General features: G+C 45.6%; 1 protein-coding gene across 1 annotated transcript in view; it reads left to right on the top strand.

The window, feature by feature from the left end:
* The window catches only part of RASGRF1 (Ras protein specific guanine nucleotide releasing factor 1), a 113,978-nt gene extending 94,787 nt beyond the window's left edge, over positions 1-19,191 (top strand). Inside the window, exons 23-27 of the mRNA XM_049852589.1 lie at positions 2,119-2,316; positions 6,886-6,965; positions 12,881-12,998; positions 15,385-15,453; positions 18,699-19,191. Of these exons, the coding sequence (XP_049708546.1) occupies positions 2,119-2,316; positions 6,886-6,965; positions 12,881-12,998; positions 15,385-15,453; positions 18,699-18,791 (558 nt within the window). The 3' untranslated portion in view covers positions 18,792-19,191. The remainder of the gene's footprint in view (positions 1-2,118; positions 2,317-6,885; positions 6,966-12,880; positions 12,999-15,384; positions 15,454-18,698) is intronic.
* The last annotated feature ends 6,978 nt before the right edge of the window (positions 19,192-26,169 follow it).

Here is a 26,169-nt window from a genome sequence, read left to right as displayed (position 1 = left end):
GATTTTCTTTATGTTGAGGTGCAATCTGTACTGAAGCCATAGTTTTTGATCTTCATCAGTAAGGGCTTCAAGTCCTCTTCACTCTCAGCAAGCAAAGTTGTGTTATCTGCTTAACGCAGGTTGTTAATGAGTCATCCTCCAATCCTAATGCCACTTTCTTCTTCATATAGTCTGGCTTCTCAGATTATTTGCTCAACATACAGATTGAATAAGTATGGTGAAAAGATACAACCCTGACACACACCTTTTCTGAGTTTAAACTACATAGCATCCCCTTGTTCTGTTTGAATGACTCCCTCTTGGTCTGTGTACAGGTTCCTCATGAACACAGTTAAGTGTTCTGGAATTCCCATTCTTCACAGTGTTATCCATAATTTGTTATGATCCACACAGTCGAATGCCTTGGCGTAGTCAATAAAACACAGGTAAACCTCTTTCTGGTATTCTCTGCTTTCAGCCAAGATTCACCTGGCATCAGCACTGATAGCCCTCATTCCATGTTTTCTTCTGAATCCAACTTGAATTTCTGGCAGTTCCCTATCAATGTACTGCAGCAACCATTTTTGAATTATCTTCAGCAAAATTTTACTTACATGTGGTATTAATGCTATTGTTCTATAATTTCTGCATTCTCTTGGATTACCTTTCTTTGAAATGAACACAAATATGGATCTCTTCCAGTCCATTGGCCAGGTAGCTGTCTTCCAAATTTCTTGGCATAGAAAAGTGAGTTCTTCCAGCATTGCATCCATTTGTTGAAAATCTCAATTGGTATTCTGTTAGTTCCTGGAGCCTTGTTTTTCGTTGATGCCTTCAGTGCAACTTGAACTTCTTCCTTCAATACCATTGGTTCTTGATCGTATGCTACCTCCTGAAATGGTTGGACAGTGACCAATGCTTTTTGGTACAGTGACCTTGTGTATTCCTTCCACCTGCTTTTGATGCTGCCTACGTTGTTCAGTATTTTTCCCATAGAATCCTTCACTATTGCAACTTGAGGCTTGAATTTTTTCTTCAGTTTTTCCAGTTTGAGAAACGCTGAGTGAGTTTTTCCTTTTCGGTTTTCTAACTCCAAGTCTTTGCACATTTCATTATAATACTTGGTCTTCCCAAGCCACCCTTCAAAATCTTCTATTCAGCTCTTTTACATGATCATTTCTTCCTTTCATTCTAGCTGCTGTATGTTCAAGAGCAAGTTTCAGAGTCTCTTCTGACAACCGTTTTGATCTTTTTTTCTTTCCTGTATTTTTAATGACTTTTGCTTTCTTCATATATGATGTCCTTGGTGTCATCCCACAACTCGTCTGGTCTTCGGTCATTACTGTTCAATGCATCAAATCCATTCTTGATATGTTCTCTAAGGTCATACTTTGGCTTTCGTGGACTTTAATTTTCTTCAGCTTCAACTTGAACTTGCATATGAGCAATTGATGGTCTATCTGTTCCACAGTGGGCCCCTGGCCTTGTTCTCACTGATGATATTGAGCTTCTCCATCATCTCTTTCCACAGATGTAGTCAATTTGATTCCTGTGTATTCCATCTGTTGAGGTCCACGTGTATAAAAAAAATAGTCACCGTTTATGTTGTTGAAAAAGGTATTTGCAACGAATAAGTCGTTGGTCTTGCAAAATTCTATCACACAACTTCCAGTGTCATTTCTATCACAGAGGCCATATTTTCCAACTACTGATCCTTCTTTGTTTCCAACTTTCGCATTCCAATCATCAGTAATTTATCAATGCATCTGGATTGCATGTTTAATCAATTTCAGACTGCAGAAGTTGGTAAAAATCTTCAATTTCTTCATCCTACATAGTTCTCATTAAATTAAATTCCTAGGTAATTTACAATTCTCATTGTTATTTTGAAGGTAATCTCTTTTTCATTGAATTTTTTAATTAGTTACAGTTGATACATAGGAAAACTTTTCATTTTTGCATATTATATCTTTAACCAGCCACTGTAATAAACTCCATTATTTGTTCTAGTAGTTTTCTGATTCCTTCTTTTGAGATTTTCATTCATGCAATCATATCATCTGCAAATTGTATCAATTTATCATCTTTGCAATACTTATTCCTCTTAATTTTTTCTTGTTTTATTGCATTGGCTTAAAGATCAGTAACTTGATTGCTTCAGAAATCATCCGCAACGAGGACATCAACGCAAGGGTAAGCGCCATTGAGAAGTGGGTGGCTGTAGCCGACATATGCCGCTGCTTACACAACTACAATGCTGTGCTGGAGATCACCTCATCCATGAACAGAAGTGCAATCTTTCGGCTCAAAAAGACATGGCTCAAAGTCTCTAAGCAGGTGCGAGCAGGAGGCTGGCACCACTGCCTGCCTGGGGCTAGGCTGGGGCTAGAGCAGGGAGGCCAGAGGGCTGGCCACTGGGTATCCACAAGTGGGTGAAGGACAGGGCTGAGGGCCAATACTCCCCAGCAAGATGGAGACTCTTCTCGTCTGTCACTTTGGAGCAGATGTCAGGTCCAATATATGGCACTGGAATCCATAGTATTTTAATTCCCAGCTGAATAATTAATACTCAAAGTGGGACTGTAGGACAGTGATTATTGGTACCAATACTCTTTTCCTTGAGTTGGAGGCAAAAGAGTGATGCCTTCATGGGGATCCCACCCAGATCTGCAGGGTTGTTGAGACAGTGGGCAAATGATTCTGCAAACCCCTTCTTAGAACTCTAATCTCACCGGCCCTTCTGGCCACCCAGAGAATTAGGTGGTCCCTGTTACCCATTGGATAGATGATGATCTTAAATGTGGGCTTGATTTTTATTCATTCAGAACATGATTCTGAAAAGCCATAAGGTGGATTCTTCCTCTGGAATAAAGTTCCCTGCACTAGGGTCACAAGAGGGCAGCTCTCCTGGAAGGAGAGCTTGGGCCACTTCCTTAGTGCACCTGGTGGATGTCCCAACCCTAACCTGCATGAGTGGAAGAGACTAGTCAAGCATTACCAATAGACTGAGTGGGCCTCCAAAGTTATTGATTACTTAGCAATATTCCCCATAGTCCAACAGATGGGTGGAGTGTGGCCCAGTGTCTCCAAGGGGCCTGTCTCTTCTGGATCACTCTGGATTTGCATACTGTGTCTCCCTCAGTGTTCTCTTTGTCACCTGCTCCTCACTAACCCCCTCATGCCAGGCAGGTTATGATCCTACCCATCAAACAGGCAGCATGTCCACTAATCCCTCTTACTTAAATAAGCAGCCAAACTCAGGACAGCCTTGGGGTGTGCCTACTGCCTTTCCTCTGCCTTTTGGTCACTCCAGCTCCCTTACAGTAGAACTGCAGCGTGTTGCTAGACACCCCCTGGACTTCTCTGGTCTTGCATCCTAGTAAGGCTGGTCTTCTTGCTTCTTGGCACATGTAGATGCTGGGATCAGGGCAAGGACAGGGGAAGAAGCCACTCTTGTTAGTGGGCTTCTGCAAGGCACAGAGGCTGGGAGCAGGGGAGCTCAGGTCTGTAGGCACATCTGGCCACACATGGCACGTGTTGTCATGAACTCCTGAAGTCAGGAGTTGAGCAAGGCTACTTCACAGCCTTCAACTCATCCAGACTGACTTGGCCTGTCACAGTTCAGGCAGGGTTATTACAGGGTTTGAGGAGCCCGTTTCTAACCAATGTCTTGTTTCCCCTGCCCTATACTACTACCTGGATAATGTTGTCTCTTCCAGAGGCCTTTGAGATCAGACTGCTCTTTCCCATGTCACTGTAGGTTTCTTGGTACCCACACTTGGTGAATTTCTTGGCCTCATTCTTTATCATCACTCTCTTCATGGAATTTGGAGGAACCACCTTGGCCATCTGAAGTCTTCCATTCTTTTTGGAGAGTACAAATCAAGGGCAGTTAGAGGTCAGGGCATGTGGCTTCAACCTTCAAAGCTGACCTGCACTCTAGGATGTCATGCAGGAACCTGGGCCAGCTGGCAAGCTCCAAAAATCAAAGATGCCTCTGACAGCACATCCAGGTGTGCCTCTAACACACACTGGGCAATAGTGGCTTCTCCCAGCCCCCCAGCTTGTGCTATAGTTACACGTCTGCATCACACTTGGCTCCAAGGGCTTCTGGAGTCCATGGTCATGGCCTGGTCAGCCCCAGCCAGGGACAACTCACTATCTTTCAGCAGGTCTTCCACAGACACTTTTGACCGACCAAAATAACCACATTTCCTAGAGGACCTGAAGTGTAGCCTCATCAGCTAATTTTTATCACCCTATAAGTATTTTTTTTTTAATATATATAAGTATACTGGAAACCTTGGTGGCGTAGTGGTTTATAGTTTGGGTGCTAATCCAAAGGTCAGCAGTTAAAATCCACGAGGCGCTCCTTGGAAACTTTATGAAGCAGTTCTACTCTGTCCTATAGGGTCGCTATGAGTTGGAATTGACTCAACAGCAAGGAGTTTGATTTGGTTTTTTTGTTTGTTTTAAATGTACCGGTCCAAAGCAGAAAAGCATTATGTCTAAGTCCAGTTCCTCCCTGGGCAAAAGGGTTAAGCGATCAGGTTTAGTTTGGAATTTCTGGGCTCCATCCCTCTTTCTTCTCCTTCCAACCCCTCTCTATACCCTCTTTGCAAATAAAACTTTTCCCTAGGAAAGGATCCGATGATACTCCTTCATGGGATGGTATGAATGACTAATATGGTTTCATGTGTTACCTCTCTCAGGGACAGTTGTATTTTGATAGAGACAGAAGCCTCTCTTTGGCTAACAGTATTTTTTGACCTTATTCTCCAGCATCGCCCTCCTCATGAATTTGGGAAGTAGCATCCTTGGCCATTCTGAAGTCTTCCCTTTGGTGAACAAGAAGGGATGGTATTTGGGAAGCCATATAATCACCTTTCTTCCTGACACTGCCTCCAAGGCAGCCTCCTTGTTTGGTCCCTGGCTTCAATGGCATATTCTAAGGGTCCCCATATTTATGCCCACTGGTGTCCGCACTCCAGAGATGCCCAAGATACAGGGACCTGAGTCCCCAGTAAGCACCAATGGAGAAAGTTCCTGGCTCGGCCAGAAAATTCTTGAACTGATTCAAGTTGAAACACACTTTTTAAGCAGCAGCTGGGAAAATTCTGTAGCCTCCCCAGCCACACAGCTACTTCTTGGACAGACTGTGAGAACCAGAGAGGAGTAGACACAGAGCAAGCAAGCACAGGGATGTGAAGGAATCAAGGTGTGCCCACCTAAAGGCCACGAACTGGCCCCAGGTGTATACAGAAAACCCCAAAAAGGGAATATTTCTATACATTTTCATGGCCTTTAAGCATGTTGACACTTCACCCATAGTCACCTGGCCACCAGGGCCTCTTGATCTACTTCTGTGTCACTCACAATTCTGGAATATCTGAGCCAGCACTGTTCTTCAGGAGCACCTGGACCTTCCATTTTCCAGATGTGGAAACTGAGGCCCAGCAAGGCAAGAGAAGTGGTGACTTGCCTGTGGGCACACCAACGGTGAGCGACATAGCCCAGCGAAGCCCCAGATCTCTGGATGCTCAGCCCCCATGTCTAGTCTCATACCATATCAGGTCATTCCTCTGCAGGTGGGTGGAAAAGAAGAGGAAAAAGGGATGCAACTCAGATCCACCACCCCCTCCTTGAGGGAAGTTTAGACCCTGGGGCAGAGGTTGCACTGGGCATCTAGCTTTCCTAGTCATCTGAGAGTAGACATCTCAAGTGAAAGCAGTATTATCTGCCCTTGACTCAATGGGGCCTTCCTGGCTCTTGTCCCTTTCATCAGCTCCAGAACACTTTTTTTTTTTTTTTTCCCTACCTTTCAGCAGGATAAGCCCTAACCAGCTGGCCATGTTCCTTCTCTTTGTTAATGATGGACTGGATGGTTCATTTGGCCATTCTTTCCCCTTGAAGAACACACACTGATCTCTTCTTCCATGAGAATGAATAGTTAGATTGCCATTTTCTAAGGACAGATTTCTAAGATAAAAATTAACCCAAAGAATAAGCATGTGCTTGGCCTCTGTGGCCAATGTCCCAAGGAACTACCTTCTCAGGCCGAAGGGCACTTCTGGCACATGGTATACCACCATCCTCCATCATGGTTTCCCGGCCACATTCTGAATTCTTGTAGCAGAGCTGAAAGGAGGTCACTGATCCATGTCACCATTTTATTAATGAGAGAACTGAGGACCCCAGTGGTAAAGCCATTCCCTCCAGGCCACACAGGGAAAAGAGAGCAAAGCCAGACCCAACCCAGCGTGTTCTCCAAGACACACGGCTGATTTCTAGATGAACTCTAGCCACTTGAAACTTTGCTGCAGCCAGTGTGTGGGGGCAGCCTGGCATGGTCACTTAGCAGATAGGACCTTTAGTCATAGGGTGCACTCTTCTACAGCAAGGCCTTCTCTTCTTTGATGATCAGTTCATTGACCATCTTTTGTCTTGATTCTTATACTTGAGTGGTGTTCCTGGCATGAGAAGAGGATCCCATCTTCTGAGTGTAGTTCATGAGAAGGATCATGATCATGAAAACTCAAGCCTTCTCTGCTCTGAGTTCAGCTCCTGAAAGTTACCCACCAAGCCCTGGGTCCCAGGACCCTGAAGTATTTCTGAGGGCCAAAATCAAAGCTCAGGTACCCACACCCCACGTCCATGTGTTTCCAAGAGATGTTTCCATGAGCATGGGCACGCAAAACAAGGATCTATGTCTGACTTCAAAGGGGTTCAGGGCAAGGTTCCTAGGCCCGGGAAGTCCCCCAAATCCACCTAGCCCTGCACAGGGCAAAACGAATGAGGTTTGGACCCCTATGGCTGAGCCATGGAAGGGAGCATGCTGGAGTGTGGGCCAGAGCCGCGGGCCTCCACATGTGCTGTGTGTGAGTAAATGCTTCTAATTCCTTCTAGACAAAAGCTTTGATTGATAAGCTCCAAAAGCTTGTGTCATCAGAGGGCAGATTTAAGAATCTGAGAGAAGCTCTGAAAAAGTAAGTGTGTGTCATTTTGTCACTGTTATTTTTTAAATATAGAACCATATTACAGGGGTATTCACATGCCACACCTGGCTAGAACAGGAAGTCTGTCTATCTGTCCATCATTCTGTCTACCCACAAGACCTCTAGATGTCCTGGACCCCAAGGGCAGGTCAGCTTTTTCCTCATTTTCTGCTAAGCAAGTTCCAGGGTTTTGGTGTTGTTTCCTGGAAGAGGTACTGGAACCCCAACAAGCATGGTAACCATGATAATGAGAGTGACGCCAGAATCCTTGATGCTAAAATGCACCTTTTTTCTTTACATCTTAATATTTCTGACATCAGGATATGTCTGAAAAAGTCAATATATGCATTGAGTGTGATTGTGTATCCTTGTTTATGTAAGATGTAGCCACCAAATCAAGAGGGCATTTTCTAGACAATGGCATCTTGGTATCAAAGAAACAGTTTTACCAACAATAGCACCTTACAGTTTACACAGAGCTTTCCTAGCCATAAATGCCTTTAAGTCCAACAACATTCCCTACAAGGCAGGGTTTCTCACCCTCACATGGTTGTCATTTTGACTAGGATAACTCTTTGTCACAGGCAACTACCATGTGTAGCATTCCTGGCCTCAACCCACAAGATGCCAGTGCCACCCCTCCAGTTGGGATAACCCAAAATGTCTTCAGACATTTCAAAGGTCACCTGGGGTGCGGGGCCAAAATCGCCCCCACTGAGAACCATTGCTATAAGGCAGCTTCTCACATCCAATTTTTCCAGCCAAGGAAACTGAAGAACCAGTGGCTGAGCCAAGGACATATGACCAGAACCAGGACTCAGTCCAGGCTGTCCTCCAAGGCCAGTGTCCCTGCTTGACCCAGTCTGCTCCCGTGAGATCCCAGGAACGCTGTCCCAGGGAAGCTAGGCTGTTTGTACACACAACTGTCTCGCCCTCCTTTCACTGACCAGATGTCCTCATGGTGCTGCCCATGGTCCCCTGAATACCTGCTCTGTTGGGCTGGCCCTTGCCCTCTCTCTCCCTGCCTAATGACTGCTCACTGGACCTTGGAGAGACCCCAGGAGGCCCCTGGGGTCCTAGTTCCCTAGAGAACCCACTCTCCTTCTTTCTGCCACAAATCACATGATCATTCTAGGGAGGCCCCTAGAGTTCACTTCCTCCCCAAATGTGGGATTGGGACCAGTCAGACCCTCCAGCCCTGACAGTGGCTGTGGTATACCGCTCACCCCCACTCCGCCAGCCACGGCTGCCTGTTCTTGTTTTCTTCTTGCTATACTTGGCCTGTCCTTCACCAGCTCTGTGTGCCATTGCCTTGACCATGTCCACTTTATTTGTGTCCTCAGACAGATGTTCCACCCATCTGTGCTGTCCGGCCGTCTCTCTTCCGCCTGGGCTCCCCAGAGCCCCTGTGGACTGTGCTTGTGGGGAGCTGCCCCATCGTGCATTCACCAACTTGTCCGTCCGTCCGTCCGCCCCTGGGGGTGCTGCTCCACCTGCCTCCTTCACATGGCTTCCTCGCCCACCGCCGCCTCCACCACCGCCTTCACTGCCTCCGTGGTCCCCCATTCTGTCTCAGAGTCCCCATCCTGACTGCCTTCCCTCTTTCAGGTTCCTTTGGGCCTGTGTAAGTGCCTTTCCTAGATGCCTCTACTCCTGCAACACAGGACAGAGGTGACCTCTGGGCATTCTGGGAGCTGAGACCTCTATGCAAACCAGGTTCTTACCTATGGAAACTTAGGCCAAGCCATGCAGAGGAAGACAGAAATGAGCAGACTTGGGGCAAAAGTTTACACCTTTCTCCTAAGGCTCTAAAGTTTTCACATAGAGCTATGCTGCCATGAACACTAGGGGTCTATTCAGCCAAGCAGGGGAGAATGGTCAGAGAGATGGAGGTAGCAGTCTGGTGGGCATGGTTGGTGACCCATTCAGACAAGGGACCCTGGGGTGGGCCTCACCATGCAGGTTCTCAGCCCTGTTCATATGTCCTGGGCATCTTTTGCAGCCTCTCATTAAAATATTCAATCTTGTGCCTGCAGCCCTGCTCATGATTGGCCTTATTGCCTTTACCAGCCAAGACTTCACCCCCAAATCCCACATCATTGCTTCCTCCAGGCACTCTCTTCAAAACCCTCTAGCCCCCCTACAACTCTTGTGTGTCCTTTCAGTCTCCCGTCTGGGCACCCCAAGAATGACCTTATCTCCCATTCTCATTCCCCAAGCCCACACCCTCATGAAGCCCGTGTTACTGTCCCCGCCTCTCAGCCTCCTAGTGATCAGACCTTCCCACAGCTCCACGCTGCAAAATTTGGCAGAGAACTAAATTTAGCAGTAAGATATGGTCATGAGCGCTTTGGGGACTGGTCTCAGCTCTGTCTGCCTTGTCTAATCTGAACCCAGCACAGGTCTGATTAGCTGCACCTTTTTCTTTAATTTGAGTAGAAAGTACTTGATTTGGAGAAACAAAGCGGACAGGTTTTCATTGCAGGCTGCTTCATTAAAAGCTTTTTGCCCTTGTTCCCTTAAATTAAGTAGGTATAGCTATGGAGGAGCTAGCTGACCATCAGGGCGTCCCCAAGGCACCCTCCAAATGGGGTGAAATTCCATCCCTCCGTGTAAATATGAGTCCAAAGGCTGAGGTTCTAGACTTCCAGATTTTCAGAGGCTCCATGAAGGCTGACTGTCAATGTTTCTGTCTTCATTTTCTACCCTTGACCATGTTGCAAAGGCCTGGCCTCCTGCTGATAACACAAGGAGGCAATTACTGTACAGGAGACAAAAAGCAGATTGGACTCTGCTCCCCGTTGCATTTTTTTCTTCTTCTTCTTCAAAATTGCAATATCTAATTTCCCTGCACCGTGTGCCAGAACCTTGGACCAGGACCCCAAGGGATTCAGCCCACACTGCCCAGCCCCAAGTGCCCCCTCTGCTCCCTCCCTGAATGCTCTTCACGTGGCCTCAAGGCAGGAGAAGAGGAGACCCCTACCAGAACCAGCAGAGACCTACAAGAGAGAGGAGTCTGTGCCATGACTGGGGCCATGCAGAGACAGGAAAAGAAGGCAGAGAGAGGAAGGCAGGGTGGACATGGTTCCTGGCATCCAGTATAGGCAGGTGCACATCTTGCTCTTGGTAGTGGATGCCACTTGATGTCTGTCACTCCACTTGACATAATCAAGAGCTTCTTGGTAGACAGAAACATCGAGTTGGAGGGGCTCCAAACAACCACAGGCAAGGCCTTGATGCCAGGGGTCACCAGGCACTGGCGTACTCCTGCTGGCCACTGCCCAGAAAACCAGAAGCAGCTTTGAGAATCTGGGGGTGGGATACTTTTCTCTCTGCTTCCTGAAACGTCAGACAGAGGCCATCTGAGAACTCTGCCAACAAAGTACCCCTGAGTCAGCTTTGCTGGACAGGATCACTGAGGGCAAGGCGGGATCCCACCTGAGGGAGACCCAATGCCCACATGAGAAGATCAGAGATAGCCAGATGCTGGGGTATTTTGCCTCCACAAAGCCCCAAACTCTGTGTTTCCCTTTCATTCAGGTGCTCAGCATGGTTCAGTCCCCTCGCTGTGGTGCCCTTCCAGTGCCCTCTACCAGCCCTCCACCCCAGGCCTGTCCTCCACCACAACCCTGGCCATTCTGACAAGCCATACACTTACCTGCATGGCTCTGGATTTTGACTGGTTGGTTGTGTATGTGGACTTGCTGTGTGTATATGTGTGTGTGCGTGTCATTGAATTGATTAGGTGTGTGTTCTCCATGGCCCTCCTCCGAGGCTCCTCACTAAGAAAGTTCTGGGGCTGGGGGTACACTTGAAAATGATTAGATTGCAAATCCATCACCTTCCCACAACAGGGTCACGAATCCTCAGGGAAATCTACTTCAGTGATCAGATAACCCCTCCTGAGCCCCACGGTAAGGTTCTCACTAGTCAGGTGGTCAGAGACCCTGGAAGGCCTTTGGTGTTTCAGAGCCCCTCTGAACCCTCCCACTCTGCACTGTCAGCTTGCAGGCACTTGGCCTCCCATCTCCTCCATCCAAGAAGAGAGGTTATTTATGGATGTAGGGTTTGGTTTAGTTTTCGAGTCACGTGCAGAGGTAGCAGGGTGAAGAGGCACGTGCTGCTCAGAGCCTGCCAGTCAGCAAACCACCTCGGCCTTCCACTCCAGAGTGACTTCTCAGACCTTTGAATTATTTCTCCATTAGATGCACAAGTCTTGTGCTTCAGACTTGGAGAAAGAGAGAGAGGAAATGAAAAGTCGGGTATGTTGTAATCATGGACTGTGAAGACTAGAAGGACCCCGAAAGGCCTGACAGTGACCATTGTAACCCATACTTTTTTATCACAACCCACAGTAAGAATATAGTTGACATTGCCATCCAGTATACAAATGCATATATGCGTAACAGGGACAGAATTTTACAAAACAACATATAGCTTTATTCTCTGCAGTGAACTCCCGATATTTTCTGTTCTACTCCGTTTTTCTTTCTTTTATTAAAAATCTGGTCAGACCCAGTAAACTGATTTAACACCCATGAAAGGGTCGTGCCTACTTTTGAAAAACCCTCCTGCCCAATGTTTCCCAAAGGTCGCATGTCCACCTCCTACGACTTTGCCCTGCCCATGTGCTAACTGTGTTTGTGCTTATTTGTGTCTCCTTGAAATGAACTCATTTTTTCCCCAAAATAAATTTAAAGAAAAAGAAAAACTTTTTAGTATGACAGTAAAAAGAAAACAGCGTAGTCACCATAAATACAAGGCTACCATAAAAAATAAATCAAGTGAAAACAAAACGTTAAGCTACTGATGTTTGCCAGCTCTCTGATCCTGAGACCTGTTGCTGTTTGTTTAAAAAAGAAAATAAAAAAAAGAGGGAAGAGATCAGGGAGAAAGTGTCAGAGCCACTTTACCACCAAACTGAGGCTCTCCTTGAGCACTAGGGAAGAAAAGAAAATCTAATACCTTTCTTAAAATATGAACCAATGTTATTTAATCAGTTCTCAGGCCACCTGAAATGATCTTAGGGCTTTCAGGCTGAGGACCAAAGAGGGAAAGGCCTAGGCCAGGATCACACAGTAAGCAAGAGAGGGAGAAGGCCGGGTTTCTGTTCTTGCTCTACCTCCCCTCCCTGCCTCATCTCCTCTGGAGTGGCAGGATTGCCAAGTGGCCATGAGCAGACAAAGGTGGGGTGGGCTGGAAATGAGGGTCACCTACATCTGTGTGCTGAGCTAAGAGGAGGCTGTGGAGCACTGTGCAAGGAGTCCCCCTGAAGGAGCTAAATGAAGCCCTGCCAGAACGTAGTGGCCATTGGGCTCTATCACAGACTCACCTCCTTACCCCGCACCCACTCAGGGGCACCAGGACAAGCACAGTCAGCCCCAGGACAGAGCGGTAACAGGAGCCCCTGCTTCAGGCCCAGGGGTAGCAGGGGTGCTGGATAGGGTGACCAGTGGTGACTGCAGGAATGGGGTGGGGCAGAAAAGCCCACTTGTGGGAGATTCTGGGATAGGGTTTCCATGGAGCATTTCAGCGGTGAGACAGAGAGAAAAGGTGAGCTGGGAGGGGGCTGGTGACAGCAAGTTTCTTGGTCAGTGCCAAGGGGACAAAGTCTAGAACGGAGGCTAGGGAGGTCAAGCAGGGCCTTCTGGCTCGGTAAGGGAGGGGGCACCTGACTGATAAGGCCCAGACTGTGTGAGAGGCCCCATTTAGCACCATATCACCCCCACCACCCAGAGGACTGGCCCTCAGACCCAGCTGACAAACTAAGAGCATACCGTTATTCTCAGTGAACAGAAATCCCTCTGCCTCTGGCAAAGCAAAAAAGCATGTAGGGTGTTCTGTTCTTAGTAGAGTCTTGTATTTTTAAATGAAAAAAACTGTCATGAATGCCATTTGCTTTGAAGTTGTGACCCTCCCTGTGTCCCTTACCTGGGGATGTACCTCACCGACCTGGCCTTCATTGAAGAGGGAACGCCCAACTACACGGAGGACGGCCTGGTCAACTTCTCCAAGATGAGAATGGTGCGTTTCCCACCACGGGCAGGGAGGGGATCAAAACCCAAACTCTAGCCCTGGGCCCACCAGGCTCAGCTTGCTAGATATGGTGCACCCATTTGAGAACCTGAATCCCGCTTCTCCATAAGAATCCCCGCTCTCATTAATGTGCTGTTAGCATTTGGCAGGCCCTGAGCCCTGAGCCCTGAGCCTTCTTTGGAGCCTCAGTGGCGCAGTGGTTAAGAGTTCAGCCACTAACCAAAAGGTCAGCGATTTGAACCCACCAGCCGTTCCTTGGAAACCCCATGGGGCAGTTCTACTCTGTCATATAGGGTCACTTTGAGTCAGAATCGACTCAATGGCAACGGGTTTGATTTGCTTTTTTTGAGCCTTCTTCAATCCTGACAGCCTGAGAGGTGGTTCTGCTATTCTCCATCTTACAGATGAGTAGATGGAGACTTGGAGAGGTCAAGTGAGCAGCCCAAGTAAAGGACAGAGCCGGGAGGGTCTGTCTGTCTCCAAAGCCTGTACTTTTTCCCTCCTGGCTTTGGGCTTGGGCTTGGGCTTGGGCTGCAGGCAGGCTGAGCCTGGACCAAGGACCACAGGGACCATGCCCCTCTCCATCCCGTCAGATACTGTTCATATTAAAAAAAAAAAAAATCAGCTGCCGTTGAGTGAACTCCAACTCATGGCACCTCCATGTGTGTCAGGGTAAAACTGTGTTTTCTTTTTTTTTTTAAGATCCTTTTTAAATTTTATTTTATTTATTTTGTTGTTGTTGTTGCTGAGAATATACACCAATTACATCAAAACCTACACCAATTCAGTGGCTCCTACATGTACAACTCAGTGACATTGATTACGTTCTTGGAGTTGGGCAACCGTTGTCACCCTCCTGTTCAGAGTTGCTCCTCCCCTATTAACACAGCCTCACTGGCCCCGAAGGTTGCTATCTAATCTTTCGAGTTGCTGTTGTCCATTTGATCCCATAGAGATAGATCTTAGAAAAGCATAATGCTCAGACACATTTTTTATTAGTGAAACTAAACTACTGTTTGGTTTCAAGAAGACTTCAGGGGATATTTTTGGGTCGTAGGGTTTCCATGGCTGATTTTTTGGAAGTAGGTCACCAGACCTTTGTCCCAAGGTACCTCTGGGTGTACTCAAACCTCTAACCTTTCAGTTAGCAGCAGAGCGCATTAACTGTTTGCACTAGAAAGGTGCTCCACTGTTCATATAAACACTTGCTTTATGTAGTCGAAGGAAATCACTGGGTCATATGCAGCACCTCCTAACCAGTAGTTTTCAAATTTTCCCTGGAAGTTGGGGCGAGGAGACCCCTCTGAGCAGGGAGCAGGATTTCTAGGCATCCCCTTCTCCACCTCTCACTGCAACCAGACAGCCTCCACTTTTATCTGCTTTGTAGATTGGGCTTCCACATGAGATTTTGTTTGATAAAAAGATTTCTCTGTCAGACATAAATTGGAGGTGCTGTCCTACTGAAAGGATGAAAGTCCCTGAGCATCATGTCTTGCACACAGCAGGCCCTTGTTATGGATTGAATTATGTCACCCAAAAATGTGTGTCAATTTGGCTAGGCCATGATTCCCAGTATGGCATGATTGTCCACCATTTTGTCATCTGATGTGATTTTCCTGTGTTGTAAATCCTACCTCTATGATGTTAATAAGGCAGGATCAGAGGCAGTTATGTTAATGAGGCAGGACTCAGTCTACAAGATTAGGTTGTATCTTGAGTCAATCTGTTTGGAGATATAAAAAAGAGAAGCAAGCAGAGAGACATGGGGACCTCATACCACCAAGAAAGTAGTACTGGCAACAGAGTGTATCCTTTGGACCCAGGATCCCTGCACTGAGAAGCTCCTAGACCAGAGGAAGATTGATGACAAGGACATTCCCTCAGAACCAAGAGAGAGAGAGCCTTCCGCTGGAGCTGGCACCCTGAATTCAGACTTCTAGCCTCCTAGACTGTGAGAGAATAAATTTCTCTTTGTTAAAGCCATCCACTTGTGGTATTTCTGTTATAGCAGCACTAGATAACTAAGATAGCCCTTAAAAAGTAGCAGATACCTTTAACTTTTGCTGGAGCCATAGGGTTCTGTTCTAGCTATGTTGGATGGTTTATGCCACTGATTAAGTGAGATTTTTTTTTTTTTCACTCCATCATGGAGCATAATTAGCCTATACAGTCTTGACAGGTATGACCCTTGGAAGCAGACTGCTGATTTGAAGAAAGCCGTAATGTCCCGGTAGCACCTTCTAGGAGGCAATGTGATGTGAATTAAGAGACTGAGTTGGGGCTTCACTGCTGATGCCCTTTCTGTACTTCCACAAAGAGGGGGGTGGCACTAACAGCACAAACTATCTTCTAAAACTCTCCTTACTTCCCACAGATATCCCATATCATCCGAGAGATTCGCCAGTTTCAACAAACTGCCTACAAAATAGAACACCAAGCAAAGGTAAGCGGGCTGCGTTTTCACGGTCATGTTTGCTTTGTCACAGTTGCTCCGTCTGGACCGCCTTCCTCCCTTTTGCCTCCACCTGCAACCCCTTTTCCCGTCCTGAATCCTCTTGGGCCCAGCTCAGATGCCCTCTCTTTAAGAAAGCCCTCCCTATTCCCTGTTCCCTGCTTAGAGGCAAGTTCTCCGTCCAAATTTGTCTGATTTTATCTGCCATGGGATGATGTATAATGGTGTCGAATCCCCCCAAGGCAAGGGGGAACTCCTAGGAGGCAAAGATTCAGCACCATTTTTTGAAAGGCAATATGTTCACAAGTTAGAAACCTCACAGATATACAACAAGACCCAGCGAGAAGTCCCCAGCCACATGGCAACTATGTCACCAGTTTCTTGTGTCTATGTAATGACAAGCAGACTTTTTTTACTATGATATACTATACTATATGTGTTATCAGGAGGGACGAGTCCCTGGAGAAAGACATAATGCTTGGTGAAGTAGAGGGTCAGTGAAAAAGAGAAAGCTCAGGAAAAACAGTGGCTGCAACAATGGGCTTAAACATAGCAACGACTGTGAGGATGGCACAGGACCAAGCAGATTTTCTTTCTGTTGTCCATGGGGTTGCTATGAATCCGGACTGACTTGACAGTATCTAACAGCAACAGTGCTCTGCAAAGGTCATTCTCCCTTAACAACATATCACAGAGATCATTTCCCTATTGAGATGCAAGAGAAATCCATTTATGTAGCCAGTCTTCTAAATTTAAGGGGAGTCCCTAGGTGGTGCAAATGGTTAACACATTCAGCTCCAACCAAAAGGTTGGAGGTTTGACTCCATCTAGAGGTGCCTCAGAAGAAAGGCCTGGCAATCTACTTCCAAAAAATGCACCATCGAAAACCCTATGTTGCACAATTGTACTCTGACACATGGGGCTGCCATGAGTCAGAGCTGACTCGGCAGCACCTGGTTTTGGTGATATCTGAAGCCATCTTCCCACAGACGCTGGGACTGGATCATTAATTAGACATAATAACCATTAGTCAGTATACTGGACAGCAGTTTCTGTCCATCACAGTAGCAGAGAGAGTCAGTTAGTCAAAACATCAAGCAACATATGTGCTTTTTCTTGAGCATCTATCAGCAGATTCTCAGACATAATAAGAAATATAATTCTTTTTTTTTCTTTCTGGAATTCTGTCTTAGCTACCTAATACTGCTGAAACTCAAATAGCACAAGTAAAAAGAAAAAAAATAGCACAAGTAGGTAGCTTTAAAGAACATAAATTTATTTTCTCACAGTTCTGGAGGCTGGGAGTTCGATTCAAGGTGTCAGCAGGGCCAGGCTGTCTGTCTCTCAGCTCTAGGGGAAGATCCTTGTCTTTCAGCTTCGGTAGCCTCGGGCTTTTCTTGACGTTCCTTGACTTGTAGATGGATCCTCCCGTGATCTCTTACCCCGTGTGTGTATGTGTGTGTGTGTGTGCATGTGTGTCTATTCTGTTCTTTTTATAAGACTTTCAGAAGGAATTAGGTTTAGGACATACCTGGTACATCTGGTATTAGGTAGGACCTCATTAACATAATAAAAGAAAACCTTATTTCCAAATCGGGTCATATTTACAGGTACAAGAGTTAGGACTTCCACATTTCCACGTTTCTTCTTGGGGACACAGTTCAATTCATAGTAGTTTCTTTGGGAAAATGCACTTTTAGTTGCAAACAACAGACAAATAGAGAGTCTCTTTGGACCTGGGTGCTGCCTTTGAGGCTCTGGTCTCTCACTGCACATCTAATGCACAGGAATTCAGCTCCCCACTCGGGAGCAGGAGCGGCGTGAGGAGGGAGGAAAAGGAATCATTCAGATCCCATAGGTGAATCTCCCTGTTTTCCACATTAAGATTTTGCCCCAGAGTAACCCAAGGGAAGGGACAAAGAGGAGGCTGTTCCCTCACAGTCCCCACTTGCCTCTCTTGGGGTGAACATCTCGCAGTGGTATATAATCTTAATGTTTAAATATGTGTCTTCCCTACATTGGATTATGAACCATTTCAAACATACAAAACATTGGAAGAAATGTATAGTGAACCCCATACACTCACCACCTAGATTCTACAATTGACATTTTAAGATATATATGTATATATATTTTTTATTGTGCTTTAAGTGACAGTTTACAAATCACGTCAGTCTCTCATACAAAAATTTATATATACCTTGCTATGTCCTCCTAGTTGCTCTCCCCATAATGAGGCAGCACACTACCTCTCTCATGCTGTATTCCCGTGTCTATTCAGCCAGCTCCTATCCCCCTCTGCCCTCTTATCTCACCTCCAGACAGGAGCTGCCCACATAATCTCATGTGTCTACTTGAGCCAAGAAGCTCACTCCTCACCAGTAGCATTTTCTATCTTATAGTCCAGTCCAATCCCTGTCTGAAGAGTTGGCTTTGGGAATGGTTCCAGTCTTGGGCTAACAGAAGATCTGGGGACCATGACCTCCGGAGTCCTTCTGGTCTCAGTCAAACCGTTAAGTCTGGTCTTTTTACGAGAATTTGAGGTTTGCATCACACTGCTCTCCTGCTCCATCAGGGATTCTCTGTTGTGGTCCCTATAACATTTTAAGATATATTTTTTTAATGGAACATGGACCCAAAACACTTCATCGAGTGCTCAAGCAAAGAAATAGCCATCAAGGGTAATTTTGACAGTTGTTGTTGTTAGTTGCCTTCAAGTCAGCCCCCTACTCAGGACAACCCCATGCACAATGGAGTGAAACACTGCCTGGTCCTGCACCATTCCCATGATTGGTTGTGAATTGAACCGTTGTGATCCATAGGTTTTTCACTGGCTGATTTTCATAAGTAGATCTCCAGGCCTTTCTTCCTAGTCCATCTTAGTCTAGAAGCTCCACTGAAACCTGTTCAGCATCGTAGCAACATGTAAGCCCCCATGGACAGACAGGTGGAGGCCGGGTACGAGGTGCACTGGCCAGGAATCAAACCTGGGTCTCCCACATGGAAGGTAAGAATTCTACCACTGAACCACCACTGAAGCTAATGTTAATATTAAGACAATATTAAAAATAATAATAGTAATAAGACAAAACACTGCTTAACTCAGTGAATTTTGCCTCACATGCCGACCTGACCGTGGTTCGACTCTGGTTCCCTCAAGACCCCTGGTGTCCACAGTCGGTGTATTCAGGGGGTCCCATAACTCTGCCATTCCTTTTCCTCTTTTCTTTTTTCAGGTAACCCAATACTTACTGGACCAATCTTTTGTCATGGATGAAGAAAGTCTCTACGAGTCTTCTCTCCGAATAGAGCCAAAACTTCCAACCTGAAGCTGTCCCAGCTCAGGTCCAGCTGCCCCCATGTACACTTGCTATATGACACTGTACATATTTGTTTGGTTTCTCTGGATTTTCTTCTTCAGTATGTGCTTCTCTAAGAATACAAATCCGTTCTTGTTCTTAGATTCCTGTAGACCCGGAATACGAATCTCTGCACCATTTAAGACTTCACCCACTTATTCCACCCTGTCTCCCGCAGTGCCTGTTTCTTTTAAACAACTCTACTCTTGGTCCATCCTTCCCAGATCCCTCACTCTTGTTGGAAGGGAAAACAGAACCCACGTGCACACGAATCTTAAGCACCAATCCTGCTTCCGTCCTTCCCCAGCCCAGGCCCCTGGGTTGAGTCAGCCACCCAGGCATCCTCCCAGCATGTTCCATGTAGTTGTTATAACTGGGTGGGGGGTGGGAGGGTGGCGGGAGGGGGAAAACCATACCCTGAAGTCCAGTCATTGACAAATCTTTCCGCTGATGGTGATGCCAATTTCCAAAGCAGCTTTTTCAGCCACAATCGCAGGTCTCAAAACTCTCTACCTCCCAGTAACCTGGATGGAAGGGAGTCCTCTCTGCTGAGAACCATGCCATTTGACACCAACGCCGCGATCTTGTTCAGGCACCACCGTACGTCCTTGCTCTAGGATAACATCTGACAGCATGAATAGCCACCTCAATCAAACTGGACGGAGGCCCTGGAACTTTCCAAGGGAAACGGAGTCACAACACAAAGTCTTGTCGACTTTGACCGCTGCCCAGCATCCACTGGAAGTCGGGAACACAAAAATGTAACTGTTACTCTTCTAGCCGCCTAATGGTCACTACAAGCTTATGTGGAGATGCTCTGAGTCTGTAGACCTTGTGATAATTAGTACCACACTGTAGAATTAGGAAACCAATAACCGCGTGTTTTTATTGCATATACTGTAGTCCTGTCTAAATGCCTTCTAGCAGGAATATAGTACCGTAGTGCTTATTCTGTGAATATTACCATGTATTTTTTACATTGTACAGTATAGAAAACACAGGTTAACTCTGAAGTGGCAGGCATGGTCCACTACAACAAACAGACAACTTTTGCTGTAAGCAATACCTAGTGGTATGAGAATTCTATTTCAAGTCCTAAAATATTTCAACTTACAGCTTGTTTGGAAAAGAGAAATTTCCATTTTTGTAAAAATATATGTTTCCTGATTACCTCTTGCTAATAAATCTATACTATCTCAGGGTGAACAGTGAGTTTTGATGTGTTTCATTTATTCACTCAAGGAATAGTAGCTGATCACTTGCTCCTTACCAGGCCTTGGGTTGGGGACCAAATATCCAAAGGTGACAAGGATACGACCCCTGCTTTTTGGAAACTCACAGCCTGGTGATGATTCCAGTTGTTTATTGCACTGGGAACAAACCACTCCAAAACTTAAAGGCTTAAAGCAATACTTTTTATTATCTTTCTCAGTTCTGTGACTTGACTGGGCCCAGCTGGTGGTTTTCGCTTGGGGTCCTTCATAAGGTCACGTCGCCTATCAGCTGGGGCTGGAGTCATTTAAAGGCTTATATGGTCTGGGTTCCAAGATGGCACTCTCATGTGGCTGGGACTTGATATTGGCTGGGAGCTGAGCTGGGGCTGTCAACTGAGGCCCACACCTGGCCTCTCTGCGTGGAGTACGGCAGCTGTGTCTCAAGAGCAAGCAGAAGCTGCAAGGAATTCCCAGAATGGCACACCCACAACTTTGTATTGGTCAGGCACATTACCAAGGCCAGCCCCATTATAAGGGGAAGGGAATTCAGGCTCCCCATCTCAACAGGAAAACAAAACCCGTTGCCATAGAGTCAATTCCAACGCATAGCAACCCTATAAGACAGAGTAAAACTGCCCCATAAGGTTTCCAAGGAGCAGCTGGTAGATTTGAACTGCTGACCTTTTGGTTAGCAGCCTGAGCTCTTAACGACTGCGCCACCAGGGCTCCTCTCAAAGGGAAGAGGAGCAAAAAATTTGCAGCCATCTTTAGGTACAGGTATCGGCTGCTAACTGAAAAGCTGGCCATTCAAACTGATCCAGCAGCTCCATGGGAGAAAGACCTGGTGATCTGCTCCTGTAAAAATTACAGCCAAGAAAACCTTGTGGGCTGGGGCCTAACTGTGGGAAATAGTGCCCAGGGCAACTAGCGTTAAATCGCTGAGTGATTGCTCACAGCTGGAGACGGAAACTGTGATGGCCAACAGGAACTGCTAACTGGTGCCTCCCCTCAAGCGGCAGGCACCCTGGGCCCCCCTCCCCAGTTAGGCCTCTGCCTATGGGGCAGTTCTACTCTGAGTTAGAGTTGACTCGGTAGCACCAATAACAGTTAAAAGCTCTAGAGCAGTGGATTTCAACAGGGGGTGATTTTGCCCCCCAGGGGGCATTGGACAGTGTCTGGAGACAATTTTTGGTTGTCACAACTGGTGGGGGGACTGCTATTGGCATCCAATGGGTAGAGGCCAGGGAAGCTGTTAAATATCCCACAGTGTACGACAGCCCTGTCTTAGTGATCTAAAACAGTGATCTAGTGCTGCTAAGATAGGAATACCACAGCAGGTGGCTTTAATGAACGGAAATTTATTTTTTCACAGTTTAGGAGGCTAGAAGTTCGAATTCAGGACACCAGCTCTAGGGGAAGACCTTCTCTGTCAGCTCTGGGGGAAGGTTCTTTTCTCTTCAGCATCTGTTTCCCGGTTCCTCGGCAGTCTTCATGTGGGAGGGCATGTATCTTCCCCATCTGTGCCTGCTTGCTTCTGTGCCTAATCTGCTTCTTTTAAACCTCGGAAGTGATTGACATAAAACACACCCTCCACTGACATGGCCTCATTAACCTAACAAAGAAAACTCTATGGCCAAGTGGCATTACATGGATATAGGTTTGCCATGAGTCGGAATCAAATCACTGGCAATGGGTTTGTTTTTTTGTTTTGGATAAGGGTTAGGATCCCAATACAAATTTGGGAGGAATACAACTGAATCCATAAAAGCCCCCCACAACCAAAACTTATTCAAGTTGTCACTAGTACTGAAGTTGAGAAACCCTGCTCTTAAGTCAGACTGCCCTGGTTCAAATCCCAGCTTCACTACTTACTAGTTGTATGACCTTAGGTGAATTACATAATCTCTCTATGCCTCAGTTTCTCCACTTGTAAAGTAGGGACGATACTACTACCTACCTCACAAGCTGGTTGTGAGAATTAAATGGGCTATTAAATGTGAGCTGATTAGCAAGCACACAGCAAGTGCTTGATAGCCATGAGCTGTTTTTGTCCTTCATGAAATATTTATAGAGCACTTACTTTGTATTGTGAATCCCTGGTGGTGCGGTGGTTAAGCACTCGGTTGCTATCTGAAAGATCGGTGGTTCCAACTCACCAGCCACTCCGAGCAGATGTGGCAGTCTGCTTCTGTAAAGATTTACAGCCATGGAAATCTGGTGGAGCAGGTCTGCTCTGGCATATACAGCTGCGATGAGTCGGAACCAACTGGACGGCAAGGGACTTTGCATCAGGCCCCAGTTTAGGCACTGCAGAATTTATAGTGATCAAAGCAAACAAGGTCCCTGCCCTCATGAGGTTTACATTCTAGTGTGCATGGGGAAAGGGTCATACCCAAGGCAGGGTGACAGGTGCCACGAGGACAACCAAACAGGGCGATGTTGAGGCTGACTGAGGCTGGGGTATCTGCCCTGAAACCTAGGTGCTACAAAGCCACATAGCCAATCATTAGAAGTTGTGAGGTCCTGGCTCATCTGAAGCACTCTGGTTTGGTATGAGGCATAAGGGGCTTCTCAGAGGCTTGTTCAGGGACTATACTATGATGAGGCAAGAGAAGCACCCACTTCAGGCATAAAATGTAAGGAGAGTGCCAAAAAACTCAAAAATTGAGATAAATAATATTTTTGTGTGTTTCCTTGTTTTTATTGTGTTACATATATGTAACAAAACATTTGCCATTTCAATAACCTCCACGCGTGCAGTTCAGCGACATTAGTTATGTTGATCCTATTGTCCAACTGTCACCCTGACCCACTCCCAGATTTCCTATCACCCTTAACAGATGCTCAGAGTCCCCTAAGCATTGAATCCTCCTTCCCCGCCCCCGCACCTGCCCCTGGTAACCACTAATAAACTGTGGTCTCTATACACTTGCTATTCTAGATATTTCCCATAAGTGGGATCATATACTATTTGTTCTTTTGTGACTGACTTATTTCACTCAGCATAATGTTTTCCAGGTTCATTCATGAGAGATAAGTATTTTAATGCAATATATTAAATAGTTAAAATTAGTGTAAAAAAAAACCATGATGAAGAAAATATCAAAACTTTAAATAAAAGCAGCATCAGTGTGACTGATTTTTCCTTTTGACTCTGGCTCAGCTTGGCACTGGGATGCTCGGCACTGGGATGCTTGCCCTTTTGTAAGTGATGTAAAAAATGCCTCCAGTTCAAGAGAGGAAGTAGCACTGCTCCAGGTTATAGAAAGAAGGTCCCTAGGAGGCTCCAACTGTTTGCTCTGGACTGCTAACCTAAAAGTTGGCAGATCAAATCCACCAAGTGATACCACAGAAGAAAAAGCCTGGCAATGTGCTTCCATTAAGATTACAGCCAAGAAAACCCTGTGGAGCAGTTCTACTCTGTAACACATGGGGTTACCCTGAGTCAGAATTAACTCAATGGCAATTAACAACAACAACAATGAAGCTATTTCCTAGAGAGAGAGGCGGTGAATTTGATTTGCTTGTTTGTGTATGTGTTTGATTGGTTGGTTTTAAGGATTTTTCCCCTCAACTCCATTAACGAGCTTTTTAAACATAAACTTCAACACCCAGGGAAAAGACTGCACCTGGTCCATTAGTGCTCTTTGGTGCAATTGGGATTCATGATGGCAAATGGAGTCGCCTGTTGACACCTGGCTGCCCCCTCAACAGCTTCTCGCTCACCCTGTGTTTAATGATTACAGTCCCTTTCCCAACAGTCGCCCTGTAGAGGCCTTGTTGGCTGACATGGCATAAGCACCTGAAGAAGTAGGTTGTTGTTGTCACAGGAATATGAAGGTGCCACCCAGACCCACGCATTGCCTACTATTTGTTAAGCTCATGTCCTATGCATACCCAGGTAACAAGCATTTGTTAAACTCATGCCATATGCATACCTAGGTAACAAACATCCAAACCAGTCCCTGACCTCCTAGAGTTTATGACACACCTGAGGAGAGGAAACCCATGGATGAAACAACTCTCATAATTCTAGCACCAGCCCAGACCTCCCTCTAGGCTCCAGACTTTTATATACTGGAAGTTTTGCCACAAGTATTCCAAATACCAGCAAGGTCACCCTTTGTAGACAGGTTTCACCTGAGTTTTCCAAACTAAGACAGACTAGGAAGAAGGGCCTGGCAGTCTACTTCTGAAAAAACAAATTGGCCAGTGAAAACCTTAAAACAGCAGTGGAACATTGTCTTATACAGTGCCAGAAGATGAGCCCCTCAGGTTGGGAGGCACTCAAAATATGACTGAGGAAGAGCTGCCTCTTCAAAGTAGAGTTGACCTTAATGATGGGGATGGAGTTAAGCTTTTAGGACCTTCATTTGCTAATGTGGCATGACTCAAAATGAGAAGTAACAGCTGTAAACATCCACAGAAATCAAAACATGGAATGTACAGAGTATGACTCTAGGAAAATTGGGAGTCAAAAATGAAATGAAATGCATAAAAATCGATATCCTAAGCATTAGTGAGCTGAAATGGACTGGTATTGGCCACTGAATCAGACAATCATATGGTTTACTCTGCCAGGAATAACAAATTGAAGTGGAATGGCATTGAGTTCATCATCAAAAAAAAAACATTTCAAGATCTATGCTGAAGTACAACGCTGTCAGTGATAGGGTAATATCCATACGCCTACAAGAAAAACCAGTTAATACGACTACTGTTCAAATTTAGGCACCAACCACTTAAGGCCAAAGATGAAGAACCTGAAGATTTTTACCAACTTTTGCAAGCTGAAATTGACCAAACATGCATTCAGGATGCATTGATAATTACTGGTGATTGGAATGCAAAGTTGGAAACAAAGAATGTATAGTAGTCAGAAAACATGGACTTGGTGTTAGAAACAATCCCAAAGATGGCATGATAGAACTTTGCAAGACCAACAACTTCTTCATTGCAGATACCTTTTTTCACCAACATACCAACAGCAACTGTACACGTGGACCTCACCAGATGGAATACACAGGAATTAAGTCAACTACATCTGTGGAAAGAGACAATAGAAAAGCTCAATATCACCAGTCAGAACAAGGCCAGGGGCTGACTGTAGAACAGAACATGCAAGTTCAAGTTGTAGTCGAAGAAAATTAGAACAAGTCCATGACAGCCAAAGTACAACCTTGAATATATCCCTCCTGAATTTAGAGACCATATCAAGGATAGATTTGATGCATTGAACACTAATGACCAAAGACCAGACAAGTTGTACAATAACATCAAGGACATCACACATGAGGAAAGCAAGAGGTCATTAAAAAGACAGGAAAGAAAAAAAGACCAAAATGGATGTTAGAAGAGACTCTGAAACTTGCTCTTGAATGTAGTGTCTTAGTTATCTAGTTCTGCCATAACAGAAATACCACAAGTGGATGGCTTTAACAAAAAGAAATTTATTCTCTCACAGCCTATGAGGCTAGAAGTCTGAATTCAGGATGCCAGCTCCAGGGGAAGGCTTTCTCTGTCTGTTGGTTCTGAGGGAATGTCCTTGTCATCAGTCTTCCTCTGTCCAGGGGCTTCTCAGTGTAGGAACCTCGGGTCCAAAGGGTGCGCTTTGCACCTAGCACTACTTTCTTGGTGTATGAGGTCCCCTTGTCTCTCTGCTTGTTTCTTTCTTTTATATCTCAAAAGGGATTGGCTCAAGTTGCAGATTAATCTTATAGACTGAGTCTACATAACTGCCGATAATCTCATCAACATCATAGAGATAGGATTTACAACACATAGCCAAATTACATCAGATGACAAAATGGTGAACAATCAAACAATACTGGGAATCATGACGTAGCCAAGTTGACGGGTATTTTGGGGGGGACACAATTCAATCCATGACAAGTAGCTAAAGCTAATGGAAGAAATGATGAAGTAAAAGAGCTGAATAGAATATTTCAAAGGGTGGCTCAAGAAGACAAAATATTATAAAGAAATGTGCTAAGATCTGGAGACAGAAAACTAAAAGGGAAGAACACACTTGACATTTCTCAAGCTGAAAGAACTGATGGAAAAAAATTCAAGCCTCAAGTTGCAATATTGAAGGATTCTACAGGGAAAATATTAGACGACACAGGAAACATTAA

Source organism: Elephas maximus, chromosome 13 (assembly GCF_024166365.1).
Source record: "Elephas maximus indicus isolate mEleMax1 chromosome 13, mEleMax1 primary haplotype, whole genome shotgun sequence".
Classification (NCBI taxonomy): Eukaryota; Metazoa; Chordata; class Mammalia; order Proboscidea; family Elephantidae; genus Elephas; species Elephas maximus.
The sequence above is the reverse complement of the archived record's forward strand: the minus strand, read 5'-3'. Positions and strand labels throughout refer to the sequence as shown.